The following is a 13,833-nucleotide window of genomic DNA, read 5'->3' on the forward strand; positions in this document are numbered from 1 at the left end:
CATCAAATACATACTTGGCCAATAAAGTCAGTATTCAGCTAAGACCAAAGCCAAAAATCATCATAGAATATGCTTCTGGAATATATTATCAGAAAATATACTGAAATGTTAATTATTACGATGTTACTAATTTGAACAGATTTTAAAAATTTGAGCTACTGAAAATATTTTGTTCTTACACTATTGTCAGCTGCTCAGTGACTCTGGGCTACTCTGGTGTTCATTTGCAATATTAAATCAACATTGGCTTTCAAATAGTGATGGTGTATTTTTATAGAAGTAGTTCTGTAAACAAGACTTTGTGTCGTATTTGAAGGGGATGGTGCTTTTTAGAAGCAGATGTGCTAAGTGATATTGTTGATACCATTTGAAATTTTTTTGAAGTTCCTTCTATTTTAGCTTGTACTTGCTGCTTCATGGAGTCACTTGAGAAATGTTTATCTTTAATAAACCTTTTACCTAGAAATATGGTATTAGAGTTTTATAACTGGCTTGCAGGATAGCAAAACTGAATTTCTACCTGCCTTTTAACTTTGCATTCACCTAATTGCAACATTTTCTTTATTGTGGAATGATTAGAAGGATCATTCTAGCATATGTCCTATAGTATTTTTGTAATTATTCTCTAAGAGCCTGCTAATTTAATTTTTCAACAGGTTCCGGTAGGTGAAGTACTTTCTCTGAAAGAACCATTGCTTATTAGTAATTTTGTTTTTGTTGGCATTATTATTCAGAGTGCAATATTAATTTTTTAATGTTAAAGTAGATTTTTTAACAAGTACTTAGCTGCTTGATTGAGCAACTCCAGAATCTCTTGTATATCTGGTGGGTTTTTTTGGAGAGTTATGAAACTGATTCACTATATCTTTGCTAATGCAAAATATATTTTGCTATATTACATTGTGTCATAATTAGTTTCTGAACACACAGCTAAAGAATGTGAACAAAGCTTAAGCTTGTGATTCCTCAGCTACCCTTAGCCTTCATCATGTGTGTTTCATTGTCAGTGAAAATTGAATCATATTTTTCATTAGTGATTTTCCATTCTGTTAATATTTCTTCAGATTCATGATACATGTTATATGAGAACCAGAAATCTCTTGGTAAGTAAAGCAGAAGTGTGGTTGAATTCTCCATTAACCCACCATCTTGTCCATTTTATTTATTTATTTATTTAAAAGATTTTATTTATTTATTTGACAGACAGAGATCACAAGCAGGTAAAGAGGCAGGGAGAGAGAGAGAGAGGAGGAAGCAGGCTCCCCGCTGAGCAGAGAGCCTGATGTGGGATTTGATCCCAGGACCCTGAGATCATGACCTGAGCTGAAGGCAGAGGCTTAACCCTCTGAGCCACCCAGGCACCCCCATCTTGTCCATTTTAAACTCTTCCTGTTGCTTCTACAGGTCTAAATGTCCAACAATACAGAGAAATACAATATTTAATATTAAGTGATGTTTTTATGCACAACAAAATATGATTCAGCAGCAGTTTATGGTAATATGTTCTCTAGAAGACCTTTTTGCCTAGAATTCCGAGCTGGATAGATACAAAAAGTTCTTTGTCTTCAACACTAAAAATGGTTGGCGGTTTTTAGTGGTCACTTCAGTAAGTTTTTTTGCACTCAGACTTTTTTAGTCACTATAAATTAGAAGGTATAGTTTTGTATTAAAGCATTCCTATAAAATCTGTTGTTGTGAGTTTTTTTTTTTAAAGAGAAGAAAGTATATTTTTCAGTATTTCTTTTTCTCTAACACTTCATCGTATTTCCTTGAGTTCTTTATTCCTTTATCCACGTTGAAGATGATAATAGATGTTGGCTTGGTACTGGAGATTGTTCTCCTTATAAAATTTTGATAGTACAGGATCAACACTCTGTTTTTAGTTCCTCAGATTTGAAGAATTCCCAAATAGGGCTTTTGGGGGAAGACTTACAGTCTAAAGGAAACTAAATAAAACTTAAACCCACATTTCCAAGCTTTCTTTTTTAATGTTATCAATGCTGTTCAGTTTTACAAAGATCAGAATTATGATGTAGGCTAGTCTCCATTCTTACTTGGAGCCATACTGGTGGCTGTAGAAGGATATTATGTTCTTGCTTAGTTAGGTGGGCATACTGTAAACTTTCTTGATATTCATATTATCTGTCACTTTCTCTAATTTTTTTAGTCTTTCATAAATTCTTATTTGTTGCTCATAAGACTGTGGCTTTTACTGAGAGAGAGAGAGAGAATCTTCATTATTCTGACTGGGAAAACATGCATGCTTTCTAAATTCTCAGGCCTTTTTTTTTTTTTTTTACATTCAGTTTTCAGTTGTCAGTATTTATCTTGGTTTTTCCTCCTCCTTTCTTGAAACACTTCTAAAACTTTACAAATTTTTGTTTTCTGTATTTTCAGTCATTTGTTTATTGAGAAAATATTTATGACTACCTAGTACATCCCCAAGCATTGTTTCAGGTGCTTGGGATAGAGTGCTGTACAAAATAGAGCCCTTATCTTCTTAAAAGTTTACCTTGCAGTGGCAGACACAAATAGATAAAGGTATAGATCTGTGTTAGATGGTGATAACCATCAGTTTGGGAATAGGAAAGAGAGATTTTACAGGTGGATTAGTCAAGAAAGCCTTCTGTAGGGTGGTTTGATTGAAACTGTGACCTGTGAAGCACAGTAGCTTCTCATTTGAAGGTGTGTGACACAGCATTCCAGGCAAGGGAAAAAGCAGGTTCAGAGGCTCCAAGGAGAGAGAAGCCTTGCTTTGTTAGAGAAACTGCAACAGGCTGCTGTGGAGAGTAGTGGGAGATGAGGCCAAAGTGAGTCGGGGACAGATCATGTAGGCTTTTGTAGGACCTGGTAAGAAGTTTGGATTTTATTCTGAGTGCATGTGTAAGCCATTGCATGTTTTTCAGCAGAGAAAGGATGTGGTTGATTTATATTTTTAAGAGATTGCTTTGATTCTTAAATAAAAAGACATTGTAACAGGAAGCAGAAGTAGAAGCAGTTAGGAGGTTTTCGAAGTAATCCCAGCAAGAAATGATGGTGGCAAGAACAAGGCTGATACAGCAGTGAAGAGGTGAGATGGGCTCTCCTTTAAGCTGATGAGAAAAGTGTATTGAGGAGGAGAAAATGTCAGTTATGTCAGATGCTCCTGAAAGGGGAAGTAAGGTGAGGACTTGAGAATTAACCGTTGGAGTTAGCAACATGGAGGTTATTTGATGAACCTGCCAAAACAATTTTGGTGGTGTAGGGTGGGACAAAAGCCTGGTTGGAGAAGACTAAAAGACAAAGCAACTCTTCGTAAGGAATTTTGGTGCCAAGAGAAGCAGGGAATAGGGTGGGAACTGGAAGGGGAAATGCAATCCAGGAAAGTTTTTGTTTTGTTTAGGATGGAAGAAGTAACTATGGATGCCGCAGGGAAAGGTATGGAAAAAGAACAGCTTTAAAGTAGAACAGAAACTCAGAAGAATGGATTGTCCTAAATGTCAGATGAAGAACATATTTCAGGAAGGAGTGAGTGATAAACTGGGTCAAAGGCTGTTAGGAGATCAAAGTTGAAGTATGAAAATTGCCCTTTGGAGTTAGCCAGATGCAAGCTTTGGGGATCTTGACAGGGACTAGCTTCATCATATTGGTGGGACTAAAAGCCAGATTGGAACATTGAAAGAATGGGAGGTAAAAAGTGAAAGAAATAACTACAGGCAACTTGTGTGAACAGTTCTTGCTGTGAAGACGATAGGCAAGATGGTGTATGGGAGACCTGAAGCCTTGGGTAGGAGAACCAGGTCTCTCGGGAATAGGTGCAGAGAGGCACACTGAATGGTTACTGGTGAAGAAGGGGTGGAAAGAACAGTAGATGATTCATTCTTTCTTTCTCTCTTTCGACAACGTAGTGAAGTCATTTCGTGCACTTGAGGATGGAAGATAGGTTGTTAGAGGTGTGAGGAGATATAAAATAAATAAGCCTTGTGGAATGGTCACCTGGTGAAGTGGGAGAGTAGATTGATTGATAGGATAGTGGGGCAGAACTGAGGATGCATTTCATGTTAGTGGCTATACATTTAAAGTAGTGGTTCTTAACTGGGGCAGTTTTGCCCCCCAGGAGGTATTTGACAACATCTGGGGTGCTGTTGGTTGTCACAGCTGGGTGCTGGGGTGATACCAGGTATTTAGTGAGTAGAGGCCTGGAACGAATACTGCTCAACATCCTATAGTGCCCAGGACAGCTCCCACAACAAAGGATTATATGGTTCAAGTGTTAATAATGCCGAGTTTAAGAAACCCTCATTTATAAGGAAGCTAATTGATGTGTTTGAGTTTTTCTTTATTCTCATCCCCCACCCAGAAATAGTAAGTTTATAAACCAAATGTGAAACAAACTGACAAATAAAGTAATTCAGATTATGTTAAATATGCTGACGGAAGAAGTTGGGTAATGTGATCGAAGGTACTAAGGTGGAGGCATCTACTGTGGATAAGGTTGGCAGACAGATCGCGTCTGAAGAGGAGGCATTAGTGGGGCCTGAAGAATGAAAAAAAGGCCAGCCGTGGGAGAATCTTGGGGACTAGCATTCTAGGCAGAGGAGACAGCTTTATAAAGCCCCTGAGCGCAAAAGGGTAAATGAAATAACAGCATCTCCTAGGAATTTTCTAAAAAGGGAGGAGATAGTACATTAACTGTAATGTATAGTTATGTTTCTGTTGGCTTCTATTATTCTAATTAAAGAAGCTTCTTTTCAGATGTTTTGTGGGAAAATGGTTTAGTGTATTTATGAAGTGCCTTTTGTGCTCTCAAAAATACATTCCACAGACTCCAGGCCAGGAAGAGCAAGTTCCTTTGCAGGTAACTCACCAACTTGGAAACAAACGTATAACATAAGAGCTCACAATCACAAAATTTTACCAGAAATACTGTGAACATTTGAAGTGACCTATATCTGATTTCTGTGTGTAACATTTCTTCTTAGCTTATTTAGTAGATATTTATAATATTTAGTTTATTTATAATATTTAGTTTTTCAGATTGTAAAACAGTTTATTATTCTAAATTATACTATTTATTACTTACTAGTGCCTCTCAAATAATAAAAAGCATTTGGCCCGAGTTTAACACTCTCTTTTTTATCTCTTAGTGTCTTTTGTATCACATTTATTAATCTAAAACTTAGAAATATTACTAGTCAGAATATTTTAGGTGTCAATGACAGAAACCCACCTCAGCTAAACAGATAAAAAGGAAATTGGTTGAAATAAACTAGGATATCTTTTTTTCTTTCTTTCTTTTTTTTTTTTTTAAATAAACTAGGATATCTTAAAGCCAGAGGAAAATCCAGCAACTGAACCAAGGGAAATGGCAGCCTAGAGTTCAGGAACAAATGGAATTAGAAATTAGTGACTTCAGGACACTTTTCTCTAGTGCATTCTGGCTTTATCCTTTGTGACAGACTGGCTTTCTCTGTGGCAGGAAATATGGCTTCCACACACTGAAGCCTCAGCGTTCCTGGGGGTGTGCTACTGGAACAGATCCTCTAACATGGCCATAGCAATAGCAGTAAAAAGGTGCCAAGCATGGTTACAACATGTTTTGCTTCTGTTAACCCATTTAATTGATTTTATGAACCCTCTGCAGTGGATATTAATATTATTAATGATTTACAGATGAGGCATGGGAAAATTAAGAAACCTGACTATAGTTCCAGGGCTTAGAAGTAAGTAGCAGAGCTGGGGTTTGGGGTACCCCGGCGGTCTGGTACCTACCAGACCTGACAGCTACCATACTGTATTTGTTGAAATCAGGGGATGGAGAGGTTTTGTTTATTGTGGTTTTGGCTAAAGAGTTAAACTGTGCAAGACAGGGATATGGTTTTGATTATTCGTTTATCCTTATTAAAAAGATACAATAACTGATAAATTATAATGAACTGTTTTCAGGTCTTTGAAAAATTCCCTGAGTTATTTAAGTAATCTCTACACCCATCGTTGGGCTTGAACTCAAAACCCCTCAGGTCAAGAGTCTCCTGCTCCTCCAACTGAGCCACCCTAACTCCCTGAATTCCGTGAGTTTTTGTTCAAAGAGGCACATGTAGTTTGGTTTGCCTACATAGATCTTTCTTTTCCTTTCCTTTTTTTTTTTTTTTTTTAAGATTTTATTTATTTATTTGACAGAGAGAGATTACAAGCAGGCAGAGAGAGAGAGGAGGAAGCAGGCTCCCCGCTGAGCAGGGAGCCTGATGCAGGGCTCGATCCCAGGACCCTGAGATCATGACTTGAGCCAAAGGCAGAGGCTTAACCCTCTGAGCCTCCCAGGCATCCCTATGTAGATCTTTCTTGAGTGCTCTTTGGTAAAGAAACTTTCTGAGTTGTATGCATTCATACTACATTCAGTGGTTCTCAACCAAGGATGATTCTTCCTGGGAACATATGATAGTATCTTGAGTCATTTTTGGTTGTCACAACTTGTGTGCTATATTGCATATGTAGCCTCCATACATATAGGCCCAGGATGTTGCTAAAGGTCCTACCGTGTGAGACAGTCCTCTCACCACAAAAGAATTGTTCAGCCTCAGATGTTAATAGTACTGCAGTTGAGAAACCTGTACTAGATAAGCTGGGCCGTTTTCAAACTAAGTGTTTGGGATGAAGAGGTAAGAAATTCTAAATTTTTGAGTACTTGTTGAGGGGATTAAGGTCACATCGGGCTAGGGTGCCTTGAAAGAAGGACCACATAGTAGAAGAAGTTCACAGAGGTGTGTATAGGGAAATGAAGCAGACAGACTTGGCTAATTTTGAGTATTTTCCTTGAGGATCGACTGTGTGCATACAAGTAAAAAGGTAAGGAAACCTAATCTCCCTTCCTCCTGTACCTGATGATGATCTCGTAAGAATAATTTTAGGATAGCATTTCAGCAATATTCTTGAAAATAAGTGGTCTTTGTCATTTACTGTGATTTATGACATTGAAATTCATTGGTAAGTTGAAGACTGGCTTGTATTAAAGAAGTAGAGCTATTACTGTTTTTTAAAAATAATTTTGTAATTCTAGGGTTATAGTTAACAGTATCCAACATTTATCTCATGCTTTCTGTGTGCCAGATCCTGTGCTAAGTTAGTGCTTAATCTCACTGAACTCTCCTAATAACCCTTTAAAATAGTTTCTGTGGTATGTATATTTTGCTGATGAAGAAAATGAGCCCTGGAAATGTTAACTGGCATCCTCAAGGTCCGACAGCTTGTCAGCTAGAGGTGGAATTCTGGTTCGAGTCCACAGAAGTACTGTCTTAACACCAAATGGTGTGCTGCCTTTTTTCTCTTAAAGATAATTTCAGTCCTCTCTTGTGCTTATTTTCCATCTGTAGTTGAAATTTTGATACCATTAGGTAATTCTTTGTATATTTGGTCTCAGTTCTTGTTAGTGAAGGACTTTTATATATGTTTAGAAACAGATATTCCATATATATGTGAAAACTTATAAATTAAAGCTGTGAAGTACTCTATTTCCAAATAGTTCCAAAGGGGAAAAAACAATTCTTGAATAAATTTGGTAACCAATTTGAGGTCTTATTTGGATGTGAAGATTTTGGAAAAACACTTATATTTTCTGTCTATAAAAAAGCCTAGAATTTCAGTGGATAAGATAATTAAGATGAAATATTTCCCTTTCTTTTACTCTCAGTTTATCTGTGTAAAACATTGTATGAAATCTTTCCAGTGAAATTCTGTGTAAGAAGGATTTTAATATCAAAAATAAGATAGATTCTGACCTCTCCGACTGGAAGAGAGGACTTTTCAGTGTTTATCATTTGTGAATAAATTTTAACATTTTCTAAGAAGTGTGTGGTCAGTCCACCACACTTTGACTGAGAAAGCAAATAACTTACACATATACTATTAGCTCCTCTTTGGGATGCTCAGAGTCAGATAAGTATGCCACTGTCCAGAGAGTAAGTAGAGGAAGGGGTGGGGGGAATGGACAGTATAGATGCCCAGAAGTCCTAACTCTTTTCAGATGGTCTGTAATGGGGTTGAGTAATAAGATGTCTCTTTTCACTGATAAAAAATACTGTTACTTTTTTGTTTTGTTTCATTTATATTTGCTAGCAGTTCCCTATTTGGAGAAGAAAAAACAATTGAAACTGAGAAGGGAGGGTGTGGGGTGCCTCTGCTATCACAGTTTGCCTTCCTTATAGTTACTGCAGTTTCATAGTTTGAGCCTGGTTTCCCGGATGTTCCTTCCACCCTCACTGACTGATGGCAGATTGGGGGGCTAGATTTATGCTTATGCCTTAATTTTTACTGTTTTTCCTCTGCAAACTTACTAAGTTGTGATGATTGCTGGCTCCCTTTTGCTTGTTTGCTGTGTTAAGTTCCAAGTCATATACTTTGAGTGTTTGTAAATAGTTGATACTGTTGAATTATCCATCTTTGAGTTAAATAATGAAAAATCTGATTAATTTTAGGAGTATAGAAGATGTAAGAAATACTGGTTTATGTGTGGGAAAACTTTCTAAATGGGTCATCGATTGATAACTCCCTTTGGTCTTTAATGGTTAAATGTGGTTTAAATACTGTCTTCCTAGTATTCCCAATAGGGTGGAAACTCTCCCTATTAAAAATAATAGTTTCAGTTTTCACTTATTTGAGAGATCTGTTTTTGATGTTAAATTGAGAATATATGCCTCAAACATTTTAAAGGAGTAACACTAGCATAGTTATTAATCAAATGTAAATATTGCAAGTTATATGTAAAAATATCTTTTTTCCAATCTTGCTTTATGTAACTTTTTTGATGTGTGGAAAAGAGGGAAAGGGCTCTAAACTCAGAGCCAATGTGCTTTTGTTGTTCCAAATTTTCAATGCCAGAAGTATATAAACCTGCACCTGTTGGTAATTATGAGCAAGCCAGCCTTTGCCAAATCCCAGGCCTCTGCTTAAAATTTTTTTACTGGAACTAAATGATGTTGCCATTTTTATTTTTAGGTTTGCTGGCATGGGTAATCTCATTAAGGTGCTAACCAGGGACATAGACCACAATGCAGCACATTTTTTCTTGGACTTTGAAAGTAAGTCTCTTTAGCCCTTCACAGCTGGTGCATAATGGTAAAGGTGAAAGATGGTCACACCGCAGTGAAGGCTGGCCCGAATATTTGTTAATAAAATATGGGGATCAAACAAAGTTTGCATGATTTTTTTCTTACTCGTAGGCAAACATCACCATCATATGTATAATTCTTTAGTTTTTCATTTGCTAAAATCATGTTGAGTCTGTAGCCAGTGCCGTCCTTTCATTAGTCCATGAAGCAACCAGCCTTATGATGAACATTCTAATAGTATGCCTTGGTGACTACGCCCAGCAATGTGTTTGCTCAGAATCCTGTGAGAATCTTACAGAAAATCAGTATGGTGCTGCATATCCAGAGTCAGTACTTTATACAACCTCCACAAATTTATTAGTAATCCAAATTTGGTTAGAAATATATGCTTTAATGAATGGCATACAGGAAGTAAGCTGAATATTCTGCTATGTTAAGATGAAATGCAAAGGTGAGCTGTGGCCAAAACTCTCCATATTTGGCTTTGAAATAAATCTTTGTTTCAGTGCAATATTAAACAAGATTACATGTGAATAATTCTTGATAAGAAATTTCTTTTTCAGAATACTAGCACTATTGGAATACTTAAAGAATTTTTCATTATAAGGCCATTAATGAAACTTGTCTTGGGAGAATTTTGAGAAGAATTAGACCAACAGTTGTGCCATTGTGTACAGGAAAACCACATTTCACCTCTAGGTCCTACATATCAACACCCTGAGAACCCGGTTTGCTGTCTGCCAGAGCACAGTCTGGGTAACCTGAAGGATGAATTCATGGCCTAATGAACATTTTCCCTGTTACTATTTTTTTTTTTTTTTTTAAATTTCAGATGTTCTTTTTTATAAAGGGATATTTTCTCTTTTCTCATTCTTGTCTTGACAGGTACCTTAACATGGGGAATCTTCTTAAAGTTTTGACATGCACAGACCTTGAGCAGGGGCCAAATTTTTTCCTTGATTTTGAAAGTGAGAAGATGATTTTATATCTATTTCTCTTTGCCTGCAGTAGACTGCGTCTGTCTTGCACTAAATGAATGTTTCTACTTTGCCATCTTTTAACTGCTTTGCATGACTGAGCTATGAATTGTTTGAGTAAAATTTCTGGTGCCTTCTAGAACTAGAAGTCATATTCTATAGATTAAATTATGATAAAATGTTTTTACTTGAATTTTTATAGGAGAGTCTTATCTCCTAGTTGGACATTATTTTGTAATTGGAGATACTCTAATGAAAATTTTCATGAGAAAATTTTGGTGGAAAGGACAAATGCTACTTTGAGATTTGTTAATAGAAGCAATATTTGGGGGAAAATTTATTGCAGTTGAGAAAAATTGACTAGGCTTTAATTACTCTATGTATCTATTGAAGTATTTTAAATTACAAATCTGTTCATGAAGGCCATTCAAAGCTCAGTAATTTGGGCATAATATTAAAAGGTAAGTGTGAACCTTAATTATTTAATCTTTACAGATAATTAATTTGAAAAGTTAAACTCATTATATGTATGTATTTCAGGAATCTTTTTTTTTTTTTTCCTAACTCTAAATAAAAAGAAAAATAATGGGTTCACAGACCTTTGAGTAATTTGCCTTCTGTTTGTTTTATGTTGCATGACCTATTGTAATATGGTCTAAGAGTGGCAGGTAAGTGTCATTGACCCCTGTGCATGTTGGAGAGCTTTTGCTTTTTGGCTGTCTGTATCGCTTTAGCTTACCTGGTTGTCAGATTGAGAACAATGAAATTAAATGGTTGTTTCACTGTGAATGTTGCTGTTTTAACTGATCATTATTAGAAAATTGTTAGGAAGGGGTGAAGAGATAAAAATTTTTAAGTTGTGTGATCCTATGCATTTTTATTTGAGATTAAAGCATTTGAACAGATTTTTAAATTCTTAAAATTTAAGACCTTTTTGGGTTTTAAAAACAAAATAAGCAAATCCCTTAAAATCTATCTCCAGAGAGTCTTTGTATTTTACATCAACTTAAGTTTATGTGATATTATATAATTCATTCTATTTTATGGATAATTTATATATTTTTTCTTTAAACTAGGACAGTTCATATGAATCAGTTTGTAGCTTATCTCTGTTTTATGGAATTATTTGTGGTCTCTGATTTTTTTTTCTTTTTTTTTTTTAAATTTTACTACATTCCTAGAACTGTTCTGTTACAGTTTGGGTCCTGTGTACAGGCTAGCAAAGAAAAGTAATGTGACTATCAGGACCATATTAAATTGTTGGGTTCTTAGGGGAAGATTTTATTAAATGAGTATTAGTTTTCTTGACCCTTCTCAACAATTTAACAGTGCCATTTTAAGTGCATGTCTGGCATGAATTTTAATCAGCTTGGGGATGTTAAGCAAATTGCTGACTTGAAGATTATTCTTTCAGATGAGGCAGCTTACGTTAGAGCTGTATTTTAGTTTATTTGCATCTGTTTCAAACTGGTCTTGTATATATTTCTGCTATTCTGTCTCCTTTTTATTCTGTCTCAAATTCCTTACATTTGCAGAATCTTGGCTTGATACAGTCAAGATCTTGTTCAAGACTTGGCACTTGATCTTTTTATAAACCTAGCATCATGTTGTGGTCAAGTGAGAAGCACGAATTCACTGTAGTATTTTAAGTATTATTTGGTCTTGATTTTACAGTCTTTGGGGGTTTGAACCATTATCCTTAAAATTTAATTAGCTAATTTAGTGACAGGAATAGGTTAAAATTGCTACCAACACTAATAACCAGTAATGAAGAACTATATATGAAGTGTTAACTAAAGACAGATGTAAAGTAAAACGTATTTGTTCTCCTTATCAGCCAATGTAGAACTTTCAGTTTGACACTTGATATACTGTATACTCGGCCAGAGTTTGCCGGTTGTTACTTATCTAGGTTTTTAAATGTTTTCTTTTTCTTTTTTTTTTTTTTAAGATTTTATTTATTTATTTGACAGAGAGAGATCACAAGCAGGCAGAGAGACAGGCAGAGAGAGAGGAGGAAGCAGGCTCCCTGCTGAGCAGAGAGCCCGATGTGGGGCTCGATCCCAGGACCCCGAGTTCATGACCTGAGCCGAAGGCAGCGGCTCAACCACTGAGCCACCTAGGCGCCCTTAAATGTTTTCTTTTGATTCTAACATTGAGTTCTCTTAATCAGTTTTATCTTTGATCTGTTGCATATTCCCGTTTGTAAAAGTTTATCTTATCATTAGACTATTTCAGTGACTATAGCCCAACGCATGGGTCTTGTCTTCAACAGCTTCATAGCAGACTAGGAATTGTCAATATAGTTGATTTGCCATTTCCTTGTGATTACTGAGAATAAAGCCACATTCTTTTTTTAAGTAGCATATTTCATACTACATTGTTTATTTCTGGTTGAACAATAATAATTCAGGTTACCAGAGTAATTTGGCTTTACTCTTCGATCATTTATAGTGGTTAAATCTAGATCACTGTGTCTCCATGATTGGGCAGCTAGAGCAATAATTCCATACAGATAGATATACTGGCATTTTGTATCAAGTTGTATACAAATTAAGTATTTTTATGCATATAAAACATGATCTGATGGAATCCTGTAGTTTACAGAATGAAAATGTCTTTAAATCATGATTCACTTATTCACATGCATGCACATACGTGGTTTTTCAGTTCAGTTAACAAATGTCTGTAGCTTGCCTCCGGTATGCCAACCAGTAGATGGATGCTGGGGATTCAGAGATAACAAAGATACAACCCCTGCCTTTTGGGAGTTCTCAGTATAATACGATAGAAACACAAACTAATAATTTCCTTTGCATCCTTTACCATTCAAGGTATAGATCACAGGGGATTAACTTGACCTAGCAGTGAGTAGATGGGATATCTTGGAAGACTTTCTGATGGTAACCTTTGAATTGTGTTGTAGAGGGTGAGTTAGAATGTTTCAGGGTAAGTTAGTGAAGGACATTGTTAGGAAGAAGGAACAGCATCTACGAAGGCCTTAAGGCATGAAATGACATTCTGTGTTAAATGAAATAGACTGTTACCTACTTGAGGTGAACTAGAAAGAGGACCTTTTTAAAATTATAACTATGTAATAAGATTTTATTTAAGAATAATGGTTCAACTAAGATATAAGCCCAGAATTGCCCCCATAAAATTTGGCAGCAGTTATGCTAATGGCAGCATATAAAAAGCACTGAATTGGGGGCAGTATAGCCTCTTCTAGTTTTTTTTTTTTTTAATTTCTTATTTGATAATGATACAGCTCATTCTAATGACACATCTGTAGCCTGAGTAACTGTTGTATCTGTTAGTCCATTAAATTGTGGTTCTTAGGAGAATAGGGACTTCTATTTATTTTTATGTCCCTTTCTGTCCTTCACAGAGTGCTCTCTGAATGTTAGAGGTTCAGTATCTGTTAGTTAACTTGACTTAACTTATCTCAAGGCAGACCAGAATAGGAGAGTAAATAAAGGTGGTTATTTGTAAAGGAGGAATGGAATCTTACTTTCTCTAATTCTTTGTTAAAGTGCCTTTCCATTTAATCATACATTTCCTCTAATTCTTGTGTCGTTTGTGTCACTTGTCCCCTGCAATCTTGTAAAACTACTGAAATCCACTCTTTTAGTCTAATTTTATTTTCCTATTTTACTTCTTGCATATTTTCAGTTGCTTTTGCCCTCCCTATACTTTGAAATATCTTTATTCTGGTGGCATTTTCTTCTATTTATTTTTCTGAAATGATGAAAGATTATATTCATACAGAGTTG

At 35.8% G+C, this 13,833-nt stretch overlaps 1 protein-coding gene across 41 annotated transcripts in view; it reads left to right on the top strand.

Annotated features, from left to right (window-relative positions):
• Window positions 1-13,833, top strand: part of CYRIB (CYFIP related Rac1 interactor B) — a 144,194-nt gene that overhangs the window by 101,216 nt on the left and 29,145 nt on the right. For 16 of the 41 annotated variants that reach the window (XR_014308613.1, XM_082719746.1, XM_082719731.1 and 13 more), the window contains one exon: window positions 9,969-10,051. The exons of 10 other annotated variants lie outside the window; for them this stretch is intronic. Coding sequence is in view for 24 of the 31 variants with exons in the window: in XM_082719746.1 (XP_082575872.1) it covers window positions 9,979-10,051 (73 nt within the window). In the remaining 7 variants the exon portion in view is untranslated. Of the gene's footprint in view, window positions 1-1,064; window positions 1,104-2,995; window positions 3,071-8,970; window positions 9,054-9,968; window positions 10,052-13,833 lie in introns of those variants that run through there. 15 more of the 41 variants (XM_082719728.1, XM_082719761.1, XM_082719729.1 and 12 more) reach the window with 5 other exon arrangements.

This window comes from Mustela nivalis (genome assembly GCF_964662115.1).
Source record: "Mustela nivalis genome assembly, chromosome: 2".
Lineage (NCBI taxonomy): Eukaryota > Metazoa > Chordata > Mammalia > Carnivora > Mustelidae > Mustela > Mustela nivalis.